Source organism: Spermophilus citellus (genome assembly GCF_964194105.1).
Source record: "Spermophilus citellus genome assembly, chromosome: 1".
In the NCBI taxonomy this organism is placed as follows: domain Eukaryota; kingdom Metazoa; phylum Chordata; class Mammalia; order Rodentia; family Sciuridae; genus Spermophilus; species Spermophilus citellus.
In genome coordinates, this window is record NC_138182.1 from 144769481 (window position 1) to 144794811 (window position 25331).

Genomic DNA, 25331 nt, shown 5'->3' on the forward strand with positions numbered 1-25331 from the left:
TGAGGGATGTGAAAGGCCACACAGTCCACTGCTCTCCACAGCCCATTCTAGGGCTTCCTCTAGGCCTCTGCTAATGTAGGCTCCTGGGGCCTCCTGACCTACCTGCTGTTCCTCCCCTAGTCAGTGCACCCTTTTCTCAACCTGGGCATGGCTGCCTGTCTGATGGCCGCCGCTCATTCTATTCTCTCTGGGACTTAGCTCTTCTGGCATCTTTAGCCTGACAATAGGTCTGAAAGTCACCCGATGTGGGATATTCAACAGAAACCCTCTGGCCTGCCACAGTTACATGGTGTGCTACACAGCTGACTTTCTTGGGAAGTACCCTTGAGCTCAGTGGAAGTGCCAGGCAACTTACATTGATGTCTTCCAAGTCCAGGAAGTTTAGGGTGAGCCCGTTGCGCTTCCAGACAATTGGTGGCCTCAGGTCTCCACGGATAGCACACGTCAGCACTGTGCTCAGTCCCACCGTCACTGTAGTCACACTGATTCTGTCCTCTGGGGCGAGGCTGAGCTGAACCACTTCTGCAAAGGGAAAGGAGAAGATGGTTAGGTAGAGGCCCAAAGTGTGGAATCTCAACCCAAGGTGAATGGCCATGGGTTTCCCCAGGGGCAGTGGCCCAGAGGGGTTGCAAGGCCCCTGACAATGGTTTATAACCTGCTTAGTAAATGTACAGAGGAACACTTTTGCTGGAAGAACAGCCATGACTCATGTCTAATGCCAAAAAGGCTCTGTGAGTCAAAACAGGTCAGGAACCAGCCAATGTGCAGGGGAACCATCTGGGCCATGGATTTGTGAGTGGATCCAATAATTCTAGCAGCCAGGACCACACGGCCATCATGCAGAGACCAGGGTGCCAGCTGTGGGGTGCACCGCTTAGAGCTCCCCTGGCCTAATGAAGTCTGAGCCTTGCTAAGGGCAGTCAAGGTCTGCTGGGTGAGCCGACAGGTAGCTCGTCCATCTGAGGGCAATTTAAAGGTTGCACTGTCTGAAGTCTGGGGAATGAACTGGCTGACCTTTGAAGGTCTGTTTCTGTCTGAGGATTTGCCAAACTTGGATTTGGATTTTTGTTCTGTGACCAGGCACTGTGGCCTTTAAATTTTTGAAATGTATTTCAGGCTGACCAAATTATTAATTCTTGCTATTTCACATTTGATAATGGCATTAAGATTGATCATTCCTCAGGCAAATGGGAAGGGTCTAAAATATTTCCCTGCCATCATTTGCTTTTTAAAATTTTCACAATTTGTGAAAAATTAATCAAACTCAGGCTGTTCAAATGCAAAAATGAGATCAGGCTTCTGGAGAGTCACAGCCCATTGAGAGGACTGGCTCCCTCTTTCTTCCTCCAAATCTGCCACTCCAGGGGACTGGAGCACCAACCAGAGGCGGCATGAGCTGAGGGAGACAGACTGGTTTTGGGGGTCTGTGAATATTCTGGGATGCTGGCCAAAATGCCGAGAGCTCTGTTTATTCTTACTATTCTATTGGGACATGGGTGATCGATTGTGACAGGTGTGTCCTCTAAAAAGCCTGGAACAAAGCACAGAGTTAGGAGCTGAGTTATAGAACTCAGCGGGACATTTGTGAGCTGTGACCAGGCAGCAGGACCACTGCAGGTGGCACATCTGGGCTCAGCTCTCTTGCCAGTGTGTGGGGGAGCGGGGGTGGGGTGGGGTGGGGAAGGAGAGAGCAGCTGCAGGCCTTCAGGTCCACCGCACTGCAGGGCAGTGAGCTCAAAGCAGGTGCCCAAGGTCAGATTTAGAGCAGCAAAGCCCTTCTTCCCTCATCCACCAATGTTTAGTGGCCCAGCCCTGGGTCCACAAAGATGAGCAAGAGGTCCACTAGGTGCTTCATCGATGCTTATTGGATAAAAGACAAAGAAAATGGAAATAAAGGAGCTGAAGAACCAAGAGGCTAGTGGGGAGGGGGCGATCCCACACAGGAAAAAATGTGACTCCCGGTGAAGGAGCCACGTGAAGAAAGATAAACACCCAGTGATGGATGCAGATGCAGCTGGCGTAATATTTCACAAACATTAAAGTGATACATTTCAAGTTCCCTCCTAAATCATGTCCTGCTTGCTGCCCTCCCACCTCTGAATCATGAGGCTTATTGCTCAGGGCAAGAGAGAGAAGGTACCAGCCTCTCAGCAGCAAGACCCAGGCTTTGGAGATATGGGGTGGGAGAAAAAGAATTTGCTGAAATTGTTCAGATGCTGCCGACTCTGGGGAAGAGAACCCAGAGTTCTTGAGTGGAGAGGTATTTCTTTCTCACTGGATGATGGTCAGGTGCTTTGCTCTGGAAGCTGGAAGGGTATGGAATGCCTCTCATGTCCCAGAGGATGGTGGAAATAAGAAGGGATCTATGGGTGGGTAAGGGAGGAGGTTCAAGGGGGGGGGGGCTCTAGGAGGATGCTGCACCCTCCCTCCATAGCTTATTTCCCACACACCTGTGAACCAGAACCCCTTGGGCTCCGGGGAGCCCACTAACTAGGTGGTGAGGTTCTCTGGACCTCTGCACTCAAGGACCACACTGGGCTCCAGACCAGGGCCCTGAGCCTCAAGAGGTACTTGTGGCAGCTGGGACAGGGTGGGGGCCACGGGAGGCCCAGCTTGAGTGGGGAGCAGCATCCTGGCTTTAGACTGCTGGCTCAAACCAGCATAAGCAGGACCGAGCTTAGCCCTGAGTGTCCCCAGACAGGGTGACCTGGAGGTCTTTGAGTAGAAACCAGAGGCAGCAGAGGACAGCTGAGTTGTTTCCCTGATCCCCCAGAAGCCAGCCAAGAGGGCAGCCGGGAGGTGAACACATGGAGATGCATTTTTCTTCCACAGAACATTCTAACAGGGACTGTTGAAGTGGTCAGCTGGGACTAGGCTGTCCAATGGAGGGAGTGTTTAGCTGCATCTTTCTCTAGGAGCCCAGCCAGGGAGGGGGTAGGTGGAGCTTGGGAAGAAGACAGGTTAGTTTCAAAAGGATCCTATACTGTCTCTGTACTTGAGCTCCCTCAGGAGAAGGGAAGGACCAACAGGGAGGACAGAGAGGGGCCCTTGGAGGAGGTGGGTTTCCCTTGGGCCCTAGAGCCCCACCTCTCAGTGTGGTTCCCAAACCACCTGCCATCACTTGGGTCCTGCCTCTCTGTCTGTAGCTGCTACAGACTCTCAGCAGGTGGGGTGAGCGTCCCAGGGGGTTCTGTGATACCCTGAGGCCTGATAACAACTGCCTTCCAAGATGGAAGAGGGTCTGGGTAGCTGGGAGTTCTTGTGGAGGGTGGGCAAGGGTTCTGGGGCTACAAGAATGGACCCTCACATGCCACATAGGACCCATGTGAAGTGTACGATCGATCCCCTCCTTCACGTGGCCCCCAGACCATATCTTTCAAACAGTTTTAGAAAAGATTCTGGAGGAGCCTGGAATATGGGGCTAAAAACAACAAGCAAACAGATCCAAGTGGGAGCTGGAAGCCTTCCCTGTCCCTTGAGTCCCCCGTGAGGGTAGCTGGTTGCCACACATTCCCTGATTGCATTCCCCATCATTTGTATGTACAAAGACATTCGCTTCGCGCAGGAAAAACTCATGCAAAATTAGTAATTCCACTCCTGTCAGCTACACAAATATTAACCAAACAGCAAATATTTGGATCATTTAAAGTTTAATTAAATGAATGTTTTATTGGATTTAATTTGTGTCAATATTCCCTAGCTCCCTTTAAAATTCTGAAGAGATTTGTGGCTACTGAACCTTCTCCATTCACTCTTCCCATTATTTACTGTTCAAGGCCCTCCCGACACAGGCCCTACTTCCCTGTGAGTGGGCAAGACCAGGACTACCTGAGCTCCTGGGGTGATTTCCAGGGGGGCATTAAGGTTGAGGTTCCAGCAGAGACAGGATCCTGGCCTCCAGCATTGATGAGCTGAATGGTCTCTGGTAGGTCCCTTCCTGTCTTTGGGCCTCAATGAGAGATTGGTCTGGGAGGGCTCTGGAGCCCATCCATGCTGAGGTTAGGTTTTGCACCTCTGAACTGATGATTCTGAGTGGATGTCTTGCAGACCCCTTCAGTGCTGTAGGTGCCCATTCTGTCCCTAAGTGTCACCTACCTCTGCTCTTTGTCTGTGGTTATAAGAATGATACCTCAAGCAGAGGCATGAATTGTTGCCCAAAATTCCCTTCTGTCACCCCCTGAAAGCTCTCCCTCCTCTCCATCCCAGGTGCCCATCCCTCTCCCATGTGGCCGCTTCTCCATTTGCCCGTGGTGCCTATAAATCTCCTGTTGCCTCTTGCAGAACACAGTATGCCTCCACTCTGCTCAAAAGCCATCAGTGCCTCCCTATGGCCCACAGACTCAGCAGGTAGAGTTCAGAGCAGTCCTTCCACCATTATGTACCAGTGGGTCCCCCTCTCATTGCATTTTGGGACATTAGAGTATAACTGCCCGGCACCTTTCACTTGTCCATTCCAAGCTGTTCATTCCTTTAGCCCCACTGCAAGGTGACCTGTGGGATGTTTCGGAGACCCTGAAGCCTTAGCAAAAGGAAATACTCAGGCAGATATTGGGTGAAGGATACTTATAGAAAGAGCCCTAGAGAATTTGTCAGGACTGATTCAAGCCTAAGTAATAGAAATGCTCAGAAACGCTCAACTAGCTTAGGGGGAAAACCCCCAAACCAACAAAGAGGGTGGTCTTAGTCGCCATAATAAGAGATCTATGGGGGTAGAAGGGGCTGCGGGTATCCCTGGCCCTCAGCAGTGGTGATTACTATGTGGTTGCAAGATGCCCAGTGGTGTCCCCAGATTTACATGTGGGATCCAGAGAAAGGGACCATGTATTTCCTGAGAGCTCTGTAAAACAGCATGGGGGACCCTGGGTAGATGTGACTTCTGCATTCTTCCCTGAAGTGGTCGGTGAGAGCAGGTGGGTGGAAAACGTGATTGACCCATCAGGCCTGGGCTTGTTACCATCCCAGAGGCAGGGGCTGGGTGGTTGGGATGGGATAAAGTGCCTGACAGAAAGAATGTGTCGGGCAGATCAACACCTTCCAACCACCACAGAGATCCAGAGAGGGCTTCTCTTCTCTCCATCCCCTTGACAACAAAGCCTGATCAGGGAATAGGTGGAGGATAATTCTACTGGAACAATGAAGCCCATTACAACTGAGCCCTGGTTCAGGTTAGTGCAGCCTCGCCCCACCTTCTGCAGAGAGTAGGGGTACGGCTTTCACGGGGGGGGGGGCTTGGTGGGGCCAGCTGAAGGGCCTTGCTGTCCTGGTGAGCTTCGCATCATGATGGGGGAAGGACCTAGAACTAGTGGGACTGGCACTCCAAGTGTGTGCAGTGACCACGCTCCACTGACCCTCACTTCTGCCACCCACACAGCTGCAGGGCAGGGCACCAGATGAGTCTCAGGCCAGCTCTCTGCTCTGGTGGGGAGCTAAGTCACCAGAAGGAAGGTACAGAAGCTACTGGTAGCCCTGCAGGGCAGATGCCTAAGGAAGGGTGGGCCTTTGTGGGCCCTTCTAGCTCCTGCTGTGACTCTGCTGCTCCCAGGGTGTCCTGCATCCCCCTGGTGGTTTCATAGGTCACCAAGGAAGGAAGTTCCCAGGGTCTCTAGGAGACCAAGCAGCAAGATCTGCCTTGCATCATGATGGGGGTGGGTGGGGAGGCGGGGCTTGGCTAGAAGCTGATGCCAGGTCTGGGGTGAGAATGTGCCCATAAAGAGGGGCTGGGGTTCTTGTCAGGAAAGGGCTGGGCTGGGGTTCAAAACTCATTCAAAACTATTGGGGAGCTTGTCTGGCTCTGTTGGGCAGAGCTCTGTGCCCTCAGGGAGACAAATGCCCCTGCTGTGAGAACTGGCATTGGAGAGCAGCTTGGAGGAAGCTGAGGAAGTCGGGGCTTCTCACAGCTCAGATACCTGTCTCACCGTGGGTCAGGCCTCTGGCATCAGCGGCTTCCCCTTGATTCCCCTGGAGTGAAGAGGCACACTGTGGTGACTGCCAAGTCAGCATGGGTTAGTTAGTGCAAGAGAGACCTTCCTGGGGGATTAGCTGGGTAGTGCATCTTGCGGGGGGTCCGAGGCAGGACACTGGGCACCATACCCAGCATGGAGCCTGGCACAGAGAAGGTGGATGTCATGGTAGATCTGAAATTCCCCACGTTCCCCGCCACCAACTCATGTAGTGACGGTTTGGTTCCCCATACAGCAGTGTGCAGAGGTGAGGCCTTGGGGAGTGATTGGATCATGAGGGCTCTGACCTCATCAATAGATTTGTCCATTGGTAAATTCATATTTTTATGGCCTGTTGGGAGGTGGTAGAAACTTTAGGAGGTGGGGCCTAGTTGGAAGATGAAGGTCACTAGGGTATGCTTTTGAAGGACATTTTTGTCCTAGACCCTTCCTCTTTCTTTTGGCTTTCTGGCCATCATGAGATGGGCAGTTCCCTTTGCTGTGCTCATTCACCATGGTGTTCTGCTTCATCATAGGCCTAAGGAGATAGGGTCAAGTGACTATAGACTGAAGCCTCTGAAACCATGAGCTAAAATAAATCTTTCCTCCTGTAGGTTGACTTTCTCAGGTATTCTGTCACAATAACAGAGAACTGACCAACACAGTGAGCCTGAGGCCAAGATCTCTTGCTAGACCCCCCACCACAGCAGTAGTCACCCTTGGTTTTCCAGATATGGGGTATTTCAGACACCAGTCCTCACTTCCTCCTTGCACACTTAGAGCTTGGAGAGAAGCTTGGGTGGCTGCAGGGAACTAGTGTGTCTGCCATAAGCAGGCCAGCAAACATCTTTCCTGAAAGCAGAAGGCCATACAATTTCAGTCGCTGGAGAACTGGGTCTTAGTTCCTATTACAGCTTCCCCTTAATCTCAGGCGCTATTTCTCACACTGATTTGAACTCGATGAGACACTCATAAACCCATCAGCACCCACTCAAACAGGATTCTGGTGCTTCGTAGCAATAGAAATTAAATTTCTCAAATTCTTGTCAAGTTGGTGTTACTTTTCTTATGTCAGAAATGCACTAATGGAACACATTCCTACCTGGACATTTGCCATTTTTCAAATGATGCTCTTGGTGAAAAGACCCTGTCAAAAGCTCAATCAACCTGCCTGGACGTCAATATTTTTGACAGAGTCTTGAAGGGCAAACCTAGGCTCGGGGTCTGCTTGAGAATTAGCACCATTTGCAGGGAGACCCCCCAGGCCAAGTGCTGAGACACTGGTGTAAAGTTGCAGCTTCTTCCTGCAGGGCTTTCCCTGGAATAAATGCTTCACGTGACCTGAGAGCCACCAAAGGAGGTGTGGCACCTGTGTGACAAACTCTGTTCATCTGGCCTTGTCCCTGTGATCAGGGCCTCACTGTGAAGTTGGGACAGTGGGACTTCAACTGGTGTTTACGGAGTGGAACTGCTCAGGCTCTCCTTGGGGGGAGTGTTTTGGGGACAGGGTTGGGTGCTTTTGTTTTTGTTGCTGCTTTGTGAGGCTGAGGGTTGAAATCAGGATTGTGCACCTTCTCCCTCCTCTGTTCTCTGCACCAGAGAACTGCCACTCTGGGATCCTTTCAAATATCTTCTGCAACTTCACAGGTGGAAGGATGGGAACAGGTTATCTTAGCGCAATTTCAACATGCACGTTTTGAGCACCAAGGTGCCGCCAGCTCACACAGGTGGGCTTTGGACAAGCATGACTTGCTCCAAAGTCACACAAGAGGGCATTTGTCTGCATCCACCAATTCCTGTTTCTTCATGCATAATCGGTTTCATTTTTTTTTCTGTTTTTGCCATAGTCCCTCTTGATGCCTTCATTTTGGAGATGGCAATAAACTTATTAGCTAATTACCTGAAGATTTGTGGGTAATTTACTTTTGATGTTGGATTTAGGTTTCTGGCTGTTACTTCAACCTTTATTACGGTTTAGTTAACAAGTTGTGCTCAACAGATCTGGGAGCCACCAAAGGAGGAGTAGCACCTGTGTAACAAACTCTATTGATCTCGTCTCATTTCTGTAACCAGGGCCACACTGTGAAGTTGATGAGTGGGGGTAGAATGTATGTGTCCAATGTCTCCCAAATGGGAGACATCTTTGTTACTGGCAAAAAGATAGCAGCCAGATCTGTTTTACTTATTTGCATCCCCAATGCTTAACATAATGCCTGGCTCACAGGAGGGACTTAATAAGTAGTTTCAGGTGAGTGAATGGTGCTCATTCAGCAATTATTTATTGAGCACCTACTATGTGCCAGGATACAGTGGGAATATACTGGAAAGCAAAGTGGACCCTGTGCCAGCTAACCTGGAAAGGCAAGTGTTAAATGGGGAGGGAAAACAGAGACGCCAGGCCTGTCCTAGTTAAGATCTCTTGGCTCCTGCAGGGCCTGGCTGCCCTCTCTCGGTAGAGCCCTCTCCACATGCCTAGGCAGACTTGCATTTTGCTCTTGGGTTGCCCCAGGCTGGTGTTGTATTCTCCTTGTTTACAGGAGGGCTTGGTGCAGGGGCAGGGTTACCTGGGCATCTCCCTGAGCTCTGTGGCTCCATTTTGCCTCCTCTGGCTAATAAGTCATTGTAGCTTTTGGAAGACTAAATGCCATGGTGTGCCCAGCAGTGGGCAGTTGGAGATGAATTCAGCATCCATGGACATGACTGTCCCAGGTGCCCTGCTATGGAGGGCAGGCAGCAGAAGGAGCAAGAGGTCAGCACCAAAGTGGAAAGTTGGGGCCTCCTGGTCAGCAGGTGTGTGGCTGTCACTGAGTCATGTGCCAACTCCCCTTCTCTACCTGTGTCCACGCCTGGAGAGGCCTCTGTCAAGTGGGCTTGTCTATATGTGTCCTATGACCCACCAAATCTATTACCAAAGATGATGGAAGCACCTCTGCTTAAGATATTTGCAAAGGAAAAAATTATCTTAACTGCTTATTACTTTGGTGACTTTAGGGGAAGAGGATATGAAAAGTTCTCTTCTGCTAGTTATGCAGAGTTGCATGAATCCCTCCAGATCTCTAAGGTTGGATATAGAACTTCCCAGACAACCTGTCAGTGGGGGAGAAAGAGAGAGACTTTTCCAGCATCTTTTGGGGACAGGACAGGACCATGTGACTGGATCAGCCCATGGGGGCTGACTACAATGCCTGGCTACATACCCATGTGTCATTGTGAGGGTTAATTTTATGTATCTGTTTGACTGGGTACTTGTTCCAACATGATTCTGAGGATGCCTGCACACATGTTTCTGGATGAGACAAATATGTGAATCTGTAGACTGAGTGAGGTAGATTACCCTCCCTGAGTGGATAGGCCTCATTCAACCAGCTGAAAGCCTGAATAGAGCAAAAAGTTGAGTCTGAGCGGCCTCATCCTGCCTGTGTGAGCTGGAACACTGGCTTCTCTGGGTCTTGAGGCTGCTGACTTTCAGACTGGGGCTTGCACCATGAGCTGTCTTGGTTTTGCTCCTGGGTCCCTAGCTTGACAACTGTAGATCTTGGGATTTGTCAACCTCATCATGTGAGCCAAGTCCTTACAATCTCTCTCTCTCTCTCTCTCTCCCCCCCACCCCCGTAGTGTGTGTGTGTGTGTGTGTGTGTGTGTGTGTGTGTGATCTATTTCCTATTGGTTCCATTTTTCTGGAGAACCCTAACTAATGTGGTCCTCACCATACTTTCTTCTCCCCTCTGCAGGGACCATGTGGGCACGCATTTAATGAGAGCTAAGAATGTGGCCTCCTAGTCACTGTTGAAGTCAAGCTGCTCGACCCCATCAGACTTGATGAGGGTGAGAAATCAGCCTTCACTGTGTTACACTACTGAGATTTCAGGGTTTCTACAGCAGCTGGTGTTATAATTACCTAATACGCCCCCTCAGAAGGGAAAGACATGCAAGTTAATGTATTTTCACTAAAGAAGTTCAGTGAGACGTGGGAGGGACCTCTGAGAGGCCAAGTCATCCAGGTCAGGAAGCCTCTGAGCATCTTCTGACAGAAGAAAACCAACTTCTGCTCCAATCCCCGGAGCGCTTTCTGTACAGGGAGGTCAAGGGTTCCCACACTCCACACCTGTTTCTGCTGCTGCCGAGCCCACACTCCTGGCCCAAGGGGGAGCGTCTCTCAGGCTGGGCTGGGGGAGCATTTGCAAACAAATTACACAGTGTAATAAGCACTATTAATGGAAAGAACAAGATGCCTGGAGAGAATAGCAGGGGAAGCCTATTGAGATGCTAGGCAAGTGTTCTACTAAGAATACTTAGGCAGAGATCTATAAGATGACAAGACTCCTGCCAGGCCAAATATGGGTGGAAGAAGCATTTTAGAGAAAACCGGCTCATGCAAATGCCCTGAGGCAGGATGTGTGTGTGTGTGTGTGGTGGGGTGCTGGGGGGTTGAGTGCACTAGGAACTAACAAAGACCCATGTGGCTGGAGCACTAGGAACAAGGCAGAGGCAAGTGGCACAGATGCAGTCAGAGGGGCAGAAAGTGGCCAGGTGGAGCAGGCAGAGCCAAGGTTTTATTTAAAGCAATGGAAAGTGATGGGAGAATTTCAAAAGTGCAGTGATCTGATCTGCATGCCGAAAGGGTCACTCTGGCTGCTGTGGTGTTAATGGCACTGTTGGGGGAGAGGAAATGATGCGGGAGACCATCTAGGAGGCCAGGAAAGAGACTCTGGTGACAGGGGATGTAGAGAAGGAGATGAGGCTGGGCTCACAGACAGTTTGGATAAAGGGTTGGGGAGAGTGAGTGTCAGGAATGAGTCCTATATCCTGCTCCATCCTCTTCTGTAACATGGTGCACTTTCCTGAGGTCAGGCAAGCTGGGAGGGGACATCCAGGACCCCCATGCAGCCTTGAGGTGCCATCTCTGTCTTGGTTGAAGGCCCTTTAACCTCCTGAAGGCATTTAATGTGAAATGTAGATTAGAATCAGTCTCTTGGTCCCTTCAATGAATAAGGTTTGAAGATAATTTGTAAACTTTGGCATTCCTTGTTGCTAAAAACCCTAAATGAGGAAGAGGAAGAGAGGTTTCTATTGAGCAGGCTCCTCTCCCTAAGTTCCCTGGGGCTGGGTGTGTGCAGCAGGTTCAAGAGCAGGGAGACCAGGTAGGGAGTCCCCCACCCCATGTCTCTCGCCCCACTGCCACGCTTCATGCATGGAAAGGGGAGAAGTCAACCGATCTTGAAAGAGCATGCATAAATATAACTCGTTTTCTGTTTAATTATCCAGTCTCCTGAGAACACTAAATCATGGCTGTGTTTTGTAAACAGGTATCAGCAGACCATTTTGAAGAGCAGTTTACATTTGTTTTTGATTCCATTTCCCTGGACGTGCCGTGGCTCTGATGAATTCCTGATGAGGGGCTCCTGGGCCTGCCTTTCCCAGCTCTTGCCAATCCTCGCTCCCTTTTCATTCGGTACTGGGGATTGAACCCAGGAGTACTCTTCCACTGAGCTACACCCCCCACCTTTTAAAACTTTATTTTGGGACACTAAATTGCCCAGGCTGACCTTGAACTTGCGATCCTCCTGCCTAGCTGGGATTACAGGTGTGTGTGACCTTGCCCGTGTCCTCTAAGTCCCTTTTCAGCCTGGGTCCTGAGGACTTTGGCTGTGGGGTGCTCCATGGTGTTCTGATTTTAGGGCCCACCTATGAATCTGTAGCTTTGCTCCTGGAGGATTTAGTAACAGGGTAGGCAGCCCAATTGTGCCCAGCTATTAGGAGAGAACATCAGCAGGGACTGTGGCCCTTGTGGCCTGGTTTGGACCTTGGCAGAGGGGTACAAGATTGGAGTGTGGCAGGGCCTTACCCTCACCAGCAGGAGGGGACAGCCTGGAGTTAGAGGGAAATCCTTTGGCGCAGTGGTCAGAGGAGGCTGGAGCAGGGCCTTTGGTCCCCACAGGTATGGGGAGGAATTTGGGTTTCATTTTATGAGAAGCTGTTGGAGGAATTTAGGCAGGAAGTTAAAATGCTCTGAAGTACACTTTTAAAGACCACCTGTGCCTCAGCTGTGATATCTTGAGCTGTGTTATCAGAAAACCCTGACTAGAAATGAGGCTGATTAATAAGGAAAACCTATTATCTATGTAATGAGAAGTGCCTGGAGGATGTTCCTGGTCAGGTTAATCCCAGGGTCCCAGGATGTTGTCCAGCCCACAGGTGGTCTCCTTTGTGCTCTGACATTCTTGGCGGGCTGCCTTAGCAGATGATGGGGTTTCTGTGCAGCCATAAGTAGTGGTCTAGGCCTCCTGTGCAGGTCCCACAACAGCTGATAGGTGTGCATTTTAAGAACAAAGAAACCTTTCCCCAAAGCCACCATCTGATGTCCGCTCACATTTCATTAACCGGATTTGTGGCACTTGGTTAAATAAATATTAAAAAAAGAGTAACCAAGTGAACCCAATAACTTTATTTTATGTGGTGCTGAGGATCGAACCCAGTGCCTCACGCATGCCAGGCCAGTGCTCTGCCTCTGAGCCCCAGCCCCAGCCTGACTTGGTCATTCTTAAAGCAACTATGTCAAGTCTGACTTGGGGAAGCCCTGGCTGTGGGGGCAGAGGCTCTGTCAGAAAGGAAGGAATGACAATGCTTGTGGCAGTGTGGAGGGGACACGTGGAGGGGCCATGGAGGAAACAGAGACTTGAAAGAAGGCTACTACCCAGGTGTCCTGGACTTTGGCCCAGAGCATGGCCATAGAGGTATCGAGGGGCAGACTGATTTGGGACACATGTCAGAGGGAGAGCTGACAGATTTGTTGATTGATGGGATGGGAACATTGAGGTAATGGGATGAATTAAATAATGAATGCTGGGGTTTTGCCCTGGTGTTGGTTTTATTTGTTGAAAGGTTGAGGGAAAAAAAGATGGTATTTTAGATCAAACGCTGAGTTCTATTTTGCTATATCAGACAGACTGAGGGGTGGGTCTGAGGGGCACAGCGGGTTAGTGATCCAGGCTAGGTGGGGGGGAACTTTGAAATTCATCAATGTATAAATGCTATTTAATACCACAAGGTCAAATGAGATCCCTAGAGAGTGTGAGAAGAGAGGGCAGAGGGTAAGGACCAAAGCCTGCCTACTTTGAGAGATGGGAGGACCAGGACGGTGTGGTCACTTGTTTCCAGGGGGATGAAGAGCTGGATGTTGAGATTGACCTTGGGTTTGGCAATAAGGAGGACATCTGGGACCCTTAATGTGTCATTGGAACACTGAGGATGAAGGCATTGTGGGGATGGGTCCAAGAGAGCAAGAGGTGAGGAGGAGCTTTTCAGATGACTTTTGTTTGAAGGGGAGCAGAGAAATGCGATGATAGGTGAAAGGTCAAGGAGAGATTGGTCTGTTTGTTAAGGTGCTAGGTGTGCAAGCCAATGGAAAGATCAGCTAGAGAGGGAGAAATTTATGATGCAAAAGAGGGAAAGGACTTTTAGAAGAAAAGTGTCTGAGAAGTTGAGGGGGGTCATTGGGTATCAGTGGAGGCCTGGCTCCTGATGGGGCAGAGACTTGGAGCTTTGTAATAGAAGGTATGTGGAGAACAGGTATGGATGGAGATGTGGGGAAATGGATCTGATGGTGGGAGGATGAGGCAAAGTCAAACTTTCCAGTGGGGCTCCGTCATCACTCTGTCCTGCAGACACCCAGCCTGGTAAGCCCACCTGCTACCCCTGGACAGGCAGGGTCTCCATGCGGGCAGTTGACTGGGGAGGGGAGGCCTGCAAGAGTGAGTGTGACCATCTATGTCTAGTTATGACATAGAAACTGCTTCCTTCGGCTTTTCGGAAACCTTCCTCGTGTCAGGCTAGATGTGTGGCAGGTAAGTTTTAAAATATTGGGATGTGAGAAATCTCTTTTCCCTGTCCGGGACATTCATTTCTCTCTTTGTCTTGGGTACCTTCTTTAACTTATCTTTCACAGAGAACCCTATAATGTATGCTTTGTCCAAGGACAAGTCTTGGTAAGAAAAATGCCTCCCGTTTTCTCTCCAAAGACGCTTCCGCCATCTGTCAGCTTGGAAATCTCCACATCTTGACCCACAGCAAATTGCTTCTCCACAGCACCGACATGGCGCCTGCCGTAGGAGCCGCATGCAGAGACTCTGGCTAGCTAAGCGAATGCTCTATTACAGGGATGAGTGAGCCAAATCTCATCCACTTCTCCCCATCTTCACAATTACAGCTCAGCCCCCCCCCCCCTCCACGGCTGCTCCCAGTCATGCCTCCATTATTTGCTGGAAGTCAGTGGTGTCTCTTTGGGAATCTCCTCCCCCAGGGTGGCTGTGCTTTCCTGTCTTGGAGGGGAGTCAGCTCCCCTGCGTGGCATTTCAGGTCCACTAACACCTATTTCCAGCTTCATCTCCTACCGCTCCCACTTAGCTTGGACGGAACTAAACTCTTGGCCATTCTCCAGATGCATTCTGGGCTTTCCCAGGCTCACTTGCCTTGTTGGCACCACCTCACAGAGGAACTCGGCATTATGCAAATAGGCCTGGGACAGCTCAACGCAGAGTAGGAGGAAAATCACTGTGAACCTTCCAGGCTTTACTTGCATCTCTGCCCTGCCCTGTGCCACCCTGCCTCTGAGGGTGAAGCCCATGTAGCAACTGGCCTGTACCCAGTGAAGGTGCCTGTTTAGGAGACTCTGGGCAACGGTGGAACAGGGTACAAACTCACAAAAATGCAGACATTCCAACCAATACATGAGTAGGAGTGAAACTAAAGGTTTGAAAAATCATTTCCCAGAGCTTGACAATATTTTCCATTTGGAGGATTGAGTTTTGGAGAATTGGTCTGCAGTCCAAATGTGAGGGAGGTGCTCTCACACCTTCCGGGGACCCACGGGCCAGCAGGAACTGCCCAACAGGCAGGCTGCCAAGATCCTTACAGGGCTGGCCATCCTGCTCTGATGCATTGACAGGACTGTCCCCCTATGGAGAACAGGAAAATGGAGACCCAGAGAGTGACAGTGGCAGAACCAACACTCCGGTAGGATTTCTGATTCAGCAGAGCCCCCAGGGCCTAGTGCTGTCACCAATGTTCCTGACACACTATGTACTTTCTGGATACAGGAGAATGATTTCTCTTGGTCTTGCGTGTTTTGTTGGTGGATGTGGTGCCGAATGCTTTTATTGTTAGAATTGAACACTCTCATGCAGGACAGGAATGCTGCTAGGGTCCCTGGGCCCTGGGGCAGACGGAGCAGAAGTTAGCATGCTGGTGAATGGCTCCCACATCAGGAGGTCTGTGTGTCCTGTGTGCATTCGGAGGACATGTTCAGGCTTCACCAGGGACAGTCACCCACCTTGGGAATCTGCAGTGGAAACTGTGCTGGGCTCAGGCTGTTCCTCTTTTTACACATTGTAAAAATAGGCTCTGGTTCAGACTCAAGGGCCTCAAGTATTTGGGGGTCACCCTCTGGGAGATGAGATTGAGGCTGCTTTACAACCTCCCACTACATAAACAACCACGCAGATCCCTATGCCTCACACTGTGCCTTCCTGCTCCATCTCCAGAGAACTCCAGCTTCACCCCTCAGGTACCTTGCTTGGTCTGGCTGTCTGCAGCCTCCATGTCCTTCTTAACCCATATCTCTATCTGTGCCAGGAGGCCCCACCTCAGTCTCCTTTTGCTCCCGACTCTGGCCCACCAGAAAGGAAAGTGTTCTGAGAAACTGGTCCCCCGAGGAAGGCTCAGTTGTCCGCAGCTGTTTCTTTGTCCCAAGTTTTAGTACCAGCTGTTTCCAAGGTCTCCTGACCTCTTCACACCTGAGCCCTCACCTGCGAGGTCTTGGGGAAGCTGCTGATGGAGACACCCACCTGCCCTCAGCTCCATGGAGACATCCCACAGGACAGCTCAGGGTTCTTGCAAAGCAGTGGGAATCACTGGTGGCCACTGGCTCTTGCTTTCAGAGCAGAGTTACTGTCTTGGAACCTGACACCATATTTCTGGAATTTGTAGTTGGCCAGCCAGAGCTCTTGGAACCTGTGTCCACTCTTGATGGCTTGCCTTTATCCCTCATTGCTTCTCCCCAGCTGCTTCTCTTTCTGGGGCCCACCTTCATGACCTTCCTGGTCCCCTTGGTCTCCTCCCTCACAGTTCCTGGTTCTGGTCACCTCCTTCCCAAGCCTTTTGGCTTGGCCTCTCCTGCACTCCCAGAGCCACAGGCCAGAGCCTCTCCACAGGCCTCCTGCCTCCAGGACCATTCCTGTTTCAGCCCCTCACCTTCCCACTGCCTGTGCCTTCTTGGGCTGGGAACACAGCCTTATCAGGGTGCCCTGTGCTAGGCTCTGGGGAGATCAGATGAGTGGGACCCCACATGAGCTTCACTGGCCGAGACAGGGGCACTTCATGGGGCATACTGGGGTAACAGTAGGAGTGGGTAGGGTCAAGGGTGACAGAAACTGTCTACCTGGTTTCTTGTTGCCTCTGAGCACCTCATGTGGGATCTGGCACTCAGATGGATCCCCAGTGTTTATCTCCAATAAACATTCGCTAGATCAGAGGAAAAGGAGCTTAATAGGTGAGGGAGAGATGGAAAACGAGGCTTCTAGGCTCAGGAGGGCAAAGGAGGGCAGGGGAGCCACTGGGAGCTGGGGATGCTGGGACTGGGGCAGGTGTAGGAAATGGGGCATATGAGTCAGGGCAGCCCTGGGTCTCCAGGCCCTGCAGAAGGCACCAACCCTACTCCAAGTCCTTGGGATAGCCCTAAGGGAACACATTGGGACCACACAGTGGAGGTGGTGAGGCAATAGCTGAGCTCAGGTGGTGGCCGAGCATGCTGCCCCAGCACTGAGAGGGGACACACTCCCAGGAGTCTTGTTTTGCTGTAGTGAGTAGTTGAGAGTTCACATGCCATCTCCCACCCATGCACTGGGGCACTGTTGACTGATTCAAAATAAAAAAATTCTCCCTGAAGTTAGCAGCAGCCCCGCAAGTCCTGGTTTTGTTGTCTACTGAACGCTGGTCCACAGTGGGGCTTCTGAGCCCTTTATAAAGATGAGTACACCATGGTGGTCCAGTATGGTGGTCCTGGGCTGCTGATCCCAAGGGTCCTACCATCTGTAACTGCAGCACACCTATTCATCCCTCACAAGGCATTGTGAGACTTCCCAGCACTGGCCAGATGGCTCCAAGCATGCAGAATGGTAGAACCCAGGTTTGGGGACCTTTGTGTGCCAACGGGAGATTCCGAGACCACACTGCATGCAAACCCAACATGGCTGCCAATTGCTGTTTCCTGGGTCTTGACCTTGGGAGCTGAAAATGAATTTCTTGGCTTCTTGTGGTTCTACAGATGAGCCAGAGAGTAGACAGAGCTGCCCCGTGCTGCCCTAAAACAACACTGGCTTAATGAGCTCCCTGCAATGTCCAGTGAAGTGTGCCTATTAAAATGTATGTGGCTCAGAAGGCTCCAGGACCTCTCTTGGCTGGATAGCAGCCGAGGGCAAATGCCAGGGGAGCAGAGGGTCTGCCTGACTAGGGCAGGGTCCAGACAGCAGCTTCTGTCTCACCTCCTTCTCCTACAGCTGCCATCTGCATTGGCTCCTGACCTCCGAGAGAAGGCGGGGAGCCAAGAAGGCAGTGGAGCAGACTCCTTGGAGAGTCAGCAGAGCCTGGGAAATGTGGGAGACACAGGCTTTTGGATCTCTTTGTTGTTTGTGGGGAAAAGGGTGGGGTGATCTATGCCCTGCTCCTTACTAAGAAGTTGGGTCCTACACTGTGTTTGTCCCAGGAGCAAATGCTCTTGTGACCATGGTAAAGATTACGTTGTCCTGTCTTTTCTAATTCACCATCTGCATGCTCTCCTCTGCAGCTGCCTGTATGGAACCTACTGCAAGAGACCAGAGTGACCAAGAAGCCAGATGCTTACAGCATGAAGCATGTCTGGGGTGGGCATGGACTTCCTGTCTACTGACCAACATGTGGTTGGTCAGTGGTGGTTGTGGGGACATGGTACCAGCACCTGCACAAAGTTCACTTGGGCATCCAGATGTTTTCCTGAAGATGTGGCTCCTACTCAAACCCTGGTCTGAGGGCTGGTGCTCTGTGCAATACATCATCTTTGGAGTTTGCAGAGATGTGTGTGTAATGATGCTTTACTGTCACTCTAACTTGCCACTGGTCCTTCCTTTAGTCTAAAATAATCTTTCTGAATTATGCACTTTCTTTGATGATATTTTGGCTGTAGTAGAAGCTACTAGTCCTTGGTAAAATGAAAGTTGGAAATCCTAACTAGGATTCAAAGTGGTTTTTTTTTTTTTTAAATAACATTGTTTGTAAAATTTGGGAACCACAGGTGTTAGTGTGAACTGGACACTCACACAAACCTCTCTCTTTTCTGTCAGTCTTCTGAGTCTTTGGTGGTAGGGCTGGCAGGTGGGTTCAATACAATTACCAAACCTGACTGCTTGGGCTGAGGGGCATTTGAGCCACATTCAGGATGAGCAGAAAAGAACAGCATGGTCAATGCTCGGGGTCTGAAGCAACTTGGGGAGGAATCTACTTTTCTTAGCAATAGGCCTCTAACTTAAAGTGAGCAAGTTTGTATTTATAAAAGGGCCAAACCAGGGTGCTCAAATAAAATGTTAGCCACTATGTAGTAGTTCCTGAGAAAACCAGTTGACCATCACTTAAGCTTTAAAGCTTCAAAGCTTTGGGGGCTGGGGCTATAGCTCACTTGGTAGAGTGCTTGCCTCGCATGCATAAAGCTCTGGGTTCAATCCCCAGTACCACACACACAAAAAAAGCTTCACTTTGAGACAACCTAGATGCCAGGGACATTACTTAGGCCCAAACTGAAAACCTACTCCACAGGCTTCAGGAGGAGTGCCATTCACCAAGGATGGAGGCTGGATTTCCTCCTCCCTGGAGGGTCTGAGCTCCAAGGTCATCGGGCTATAATACAAAAGACTTAGGGTTTTAAACACAGAGCTGGTCAAGGTTATGCCTCACCACATGATGGACAATGGACAATTGTATGTCAATTCCCCAGAACTCTAATGTCCTCCATTTCTATGCTGTCCCCTACTTTGGGTGAGGTAAGCCACCACTCCCTAGCCAGGGAGTTCAAGAGGTTGGGCTGAGGCACACCTAAATTCTTGGGAGATTGACAAGTCTGGGAGTTCTGAGGCCTTTGCAGGTCAGATAGGAAGTAGTGGGGGCCCAGGTAAGCTGTTTGTTCTCTCTAGGGCAAATTCCAAGTAGGAACCTCAGCTGCCTGTCGCTTATCCTGAGGTAGGGTGGAGGGAGTGAGCTGTTTGTTTTTTTCTTAACTTGGCAAACCATAAGACAGAGAGACAAGAACCTGTCACTTTTGGAGGAGTTGCTAGGTACCTACAAAATCAGTTCCTTCAGGAAGCCTCTTGTGATTTTGTTGACAGTAGAGTTGAACAAATGGGCAAAGATGTTTTTGGCCAATGACATAAATGAAGCATTATTTGTGGTGGGGAAAAACTAAGAACAACAAGAGAGCCCATCATCAAGGAGTGGGTTACACATATTATGTTTTGGTCTCAAATAAAATGTCATACAGCTATTGGAAAGAACGAGGTCCTTCTGTCTGTACTGACTAGTTACACGGTTAAATGAGAAAAACAAGTTGTAAAACAGAAAGTGGAGTCTGATCCGAGGTCTAAACAATGATACCTGGTGGGTGTTTATATATGTAGGAAAGAAAGCCTGGCTGGGTCCAAGCAAACTGTCCATGGTGGTTATCCCTCAGGCTTGAAAATACAAGGGGAGGGTGCAGCAGGGTTTATGTGCAATTGTATAATATTAGCACTTATTGCTTTGAAACAAAAGATATTATTTCAAAACGAAAAGAAAGCCCTCAGGGACTCTCATTGCTATTTCAGGTTTTCATAGTGACCAGAAGGGACAGTGGGGATGAGTTCTTAAAAATTCATGCTTCTGAGGGGAGAAGATGATGGGTTAGGGGAGGGGTGCATTTCCCAGCAGTTCCTTAGCACCAGGAAGACTGCTCCTCAGTGAGGTGGGGATCCAAGAGAACTCACTGAAATTCAATACTGGACAGTAAAAGAAACCATAAAGACACAGAAGTTGGAAACTTCGAACATAACATGAGGAATAATATATTAGAGATGCACCAGCTTGAGGCTGCTGAGGGGAGGGGATGCGTCAGCACAGAGAGAGGAAAATGCAGGGGGAAATTTTTGGCTTGGGGAAACCAGTGGAATAGAGAGGGAGGCTGATCTTAATGGACCCACAGTTGGTGGGGCAAGTTGTTGAGTGAAAAGCAACCAAAATTGTGCCATCCTGGGGCGGATAATTTGGCGGGTACTGGTGTGGCTGTTGCAGGAACCATTTATAAGCACTCTGAGAGAGGGAGCAGAGGCAGGAGATTGTGAACTCATAAAGGAAGGTGCCAGGGACCCAGCAGTTACCAATTATGGGCCCCAGAGTGCCCTGAACCAGTGTGACTGAAATAGGTGCAAAGAGAGAGAGCATCCGGGCTCTGGAACCAAGGAGACAGAGCTCCCACTGTTGCTGGAATCCTGTAAGAGCTGTTGGGAAGACTCCAGTAACTATGGGACAGGAGCATCTGCATTCCAGGTCTGATCCTGGGTAATTCAAATCCATAGCAGTGAATGTGAAATCTGTGGAGGTTTAAACCCTACACCCTAAATATGGAATTTATGGGAGGCCCCTAAGACCCAGACACCCAGCAGAGATCAGCATCCACTGCTGACAGAGTTCCAAAGGACAGCCAAGACTCAATCCCTGTTGAACTTCCAGTTTAGAACTCGGCACCACCCCCACTACAGGGGTACGCGGTTTGTCAGCACTCCCAGTCTATCCCATCCTATACCAGAAGATGGGATGCTAAGGGCTACTATAACCAGCTAGGTGAGGAACACAAAGGAGCTAAACTTAACAACCCCAGGCTCTTGGCCCAAGAACCAAAAATAAATAAAAAGAATGAAAATTCATCCTTGCCAACAGTTTTGACTGCCTCAATGGAAACAATCCCTTTCTCATTAAGAATTTTTGGGCTGGGAATATAGCTCAGTTGGTAGAGTGCTTCCCTTGAATGCACAAGGCTATGGGTTCAATCCCCAGCACCACAGATACACAAAAAGAATTTTTATCTTTTTTTCTGTATTCCCCCCATTTTTCACTCTAGTTTTTCAAATTTTCAAGTTCCACTTCATTGCATTTATTCTTTTTTACTTTTCTCCATCCTGTGAGATTTCTGTGCATATGAGTGGGTGTTCTCACTGTGTAGATAGTTCAAAATTTATGTAAAAGTTATATATATATATATATTTATATAATATATATAATTATATTATATATGAATTATATATTTTGTACATAATTTATATATAACATAAATTATGTTTATTATATATTCATATAATTTTCTTCCATTTTAATTACTTTCTTCTTTACCAATTTATTATTTAGCCTTGGTTTGACTTAAATGGGTATAATTACTGTTTTGATCTTACATTTGTTTGTTTGTACCTTGTTTTTTGCTCCTCTTATTGTCCCTTCTTCACTCTTTTCCCCCACTAATAACCAAATTTCCCTATTTCCTCTTTTGCTTTTTAATTACTTTTGATTATTTTTATTTCTCCTATTTTATAACCATCATCTGATACTTATCTCCTGCCTCTCCTCTATTCACTTTTTAAATGTTTAAAACTTTCTCTTGCTTTCCTATGCTAATTTTCTTCACTCAAAGAAAATGTAATCCCACTATCTGATAGAACTATATGGTTTATGTAACTCCTATCCCATTCATTTTGTTGTGATTATTAATATAGTGGATGACATAGAAGACATCTGCTCTTTAATGCCTGATCTAGTTAATGTTCTTTTATTGTTGGTACTGATGTTAAATGCTGACCCCACTGTTCCTATACAGGTGGCAATTAGTACTATGGATGTCAAAGTAGACACCAGACACTTATCTTTTTTTTATAATTTAAAAATATTTATTTTTAGTTGTAGTTGGACATAATACCTTTATTTTATTTATCTTTATGTGGTGTTGAGGATGGAACCCAGGGCCTTGCATGTGCTAGCCGAGTATTACACTACTGAGCCACAACCCTAGCCCTCCCGGACACTTATCTTAAGGCCCTACATCTGTTGCTAACATTAGTGCTATTCTTGGATCCCATCCCCCATCCTCTAAGAGACTGCAAAGTGACTGGGAAACTTCAATTTCACAGAATAGAGATCCTGCTGCCAAACAATACTTAACAACTCAGTCTAGTAACAGCAAATTTCACCCCACAGTAAATCTAGCCCCATCTGAGCCTCAACATTACTTCATCATTTTGAATGGGGAGAAAAAATATCCAATCAACAGTCATGCCCCAAGGAAGAATAATCAAAGAGGGCCCTTAGGTCACACCTATGGAGAGATGTCCCAGATCTAAAAAAGAATAATACACACAAAAGGACATGTGTATAAAACAGAAAGGGGAATACATCTCAGTTGATGCATGTCTAAGGCTTCTGCAAACACGAAGAAACAGGCAAACAAATTTCTCTACAAAATTCACAATCCCCTGGGTCTTACTGATATGGAAGTGGATGAGATTCTGGAGAAAGACTATAAAAAAACCTGATTATTACAATGTTCAGTGAACTAAAAGAAGAGCTAAGAAATGAATTAAGAAAGCAAATACAGAAGATGGAAGACCATTTTGATAAAGAAATAGAGACACTAAAAAGAAACCAATTAAAACTCCTGGAAATGGAAGATATGATGAATCAAATTAAAAATGCACTTCAAAGCATCACCAAACAGATTAGATTGTGTAAAAAATAGAACTTTAGACCTTGAAGACAGAATTTCAGTTCTTGAAGACAGTGAATATGAATTAGAATATTCAGTATGCAATAAAGGGGGGAAAAAGAAAAGATTATAATCAGACTATATAAGAACTTTGGGATAGCATCAAGAGAACAAACATGGAAGTCATTGGGATAGAAGAGTACACAGAGATACATATTAAAGGCATTAGGAACATCTTCATGAGAGCAACTGAATAATATCCCTATATTAGAAATAAGATAGACATCCACATACAGGAAGAATATAGAACACCAAATAGACAATATCAGAACAGAACCTCTCAAAGACACATCATAATCAAAACCCTAACATAGGAAATAAGGAAAGAATATTAAAAGCTGCAAAAGAAAGATGTCAGGTCATATTTAGAAGCAAACCTATAAGACTCACTTTTGACTTCTCAACTCAGACCCTAAAAATCAAGAAGGGTTTGGAATGAGATATTACAAGCTCTAAAAGAAAATGATTGCCAGTTAAGATTGTAATATCCAGCAAAGCAATATTTTAAAATTGACCAAGAAATAAAAATGTTCCATGATAAGGATTAACTGAAAGAATCCATGACCAGTAAGGTAGCACTACAAAGAAAAAATTCTTGAAGATATACTGCACACAAAGTTATCCCAAAACAAACCCCAAATCTCCCAAATAGCTGAAAATCATTAGAAGAGCAGCCAACTAAATGAAAATTAAGACAGAATTAAATATAACAAACAAACTAAAATGGCAGGAAACAACAGGCACATATTCATAATTACAATGAATGTAAACGGTATCAACTCTCAAGTAAAAGACATAGATTAGCAGAATGGATTAAAGAGTAAGATCCAACCATATGCTATTTGCAAGAGATTTATCTCATAAACAAAGACAGTCATAGATTGAAAGTAAAAGGATGAGAAAAAAAACATTTCATGCAAATGGAGTCCAAAAACAAGTGGAAGTAGATAGTTTCATATCTGATAAAGCAGATTTCAAGCAAAAATTAATCATAAGAGACAAGGAAGTCTGTTACATACTGGTAAAAGGAACAATCCAAAAAGAAGATATAATGATAGTAAATACATATGCCCCAAATGTACCTTACTTATCTAAAAAATATGTCTTGACATTATATCCTAAATAGACCCCATACAATAATACCCAGTGATTTCTTTTTTTTTTTAAAGAGAGAGTGAGAGAGGAGAGAGAGAGAGAGAGAGAGAGAGAGAGAGAGAGAGAGAGAGAGAGAATTTTTTAATATTTATTTTTTTTAGTTCTCGGTGGACACAACATCTTTGTTGGTATGTGGTGCTGAGGATCGAACCCGGGCCGCACGCATGCCAGGCGAGCGTGCTACCGCTTGAGCCACATCCCCAGTGATTTCAATAAATAATATCACCAATAGACATATTATCCAACATAAAATTAATAAAGAGATTTTTGACCTGAAAAATACTATAAATCAAATGGACCTAAGGGACATCTACAGAATATTTCACCCCTAAAAAGCTGAATTTACTTTCTTCTCAGCAGTTCATGGTACCTTTTCCAAAATAGGTATTCTAGGTCACAATATAAGTCTTAGTAAATACAAAAAAATTGATATAATTCCATGCACCCTATCAGATCATAATGGAATGAAACTAGAAATTAACAGCAAGAAAAATAATAGAAACTACATAAACACATGGATATTGAATAATACTCTTTTAAATGAAGAATAGATTAAAGAAAAAATGAGAAAAGAAATCAAGAAATTCTTAGAAACAAATAAGAACAGAGATACAACATACCAAAATCTCTGGGACAGTATGAAAGCACTCTAAGAGGAAAATTTATAGCATTGAGTCCCTACATTAAAAAAAATAGAAAGATCCCAAATAAACAAGTTATGTTCTACCTTGAGGTCTTAGAAAAGGAATGAACTAATTCCAAAATCAGTTCAAGAAAGGAAATTATTAAGATCAAAGCTGAAATTAATGAAATCTGGAATAAAAAATAAAATACTATACAGGGTCAATGCAACAAAGGATTGGTTCTTTGAGAAGATGAATAAGATTGATAAACCCTTACCCAAATTAACAAAAAGAAAGAAGGAAAAGACCTAAATAAACAAAATTAGAGATGCAAAATGTGATGTCATACTTCTGAAATCCATAGGATCATTAGAAACCATTTTGAAAATTTATACTCCAATAAACTGGAAATCTAGAAGATATTGATTAATTTCTACACACATATGACCTTCTCAGAATGAACCAGGAAGATTTAGAAAATCTAAACAGAACATTATCAATTAATGAAATTGAAACACCAATTAAATGTCTTCTAAAAAAAGATCAAAGGATTCTCATTTGAGTTCTACAATACCTTTAAAGAAGAACTAAAACTAGTCTTTCTCAAATGATTCTATGAATTAGAAAGAGAGGGAACATATTAACCTCATTCTAGGAAGCCTGTATAACCCTGATACCCAAACCAGGAAAACACTTATCAAGGAAAGAAAACTACAAACCAAGATCCCTGATAGCACAGATGAAAAAATCCTTATA

The 25331-nt window shown here is 47.0% G+C and overlaps 1 protein-coding gene across 1 annotated transcript in view; it reads right to left on the bottom strand.

Moving 5' to 3' along the window:
• Nucleotides 1–25331, bottom strand: part of FSTL4 (follistatin like 4) — a 408859-nt gene that overhangs the window by 51139 nt on the left and 332389 nt on the right. The window contains exon 6 of the mRNA XM_081299417.1: nucleotides 356–522. Within this exon, the coding sequence (XP_081155543.1) occupies nucleotides 356–522 (167 nt within the window). The remainder of the gene's footprint in view (nucleotides 1–355; nucleotides 523–25331) is intronic.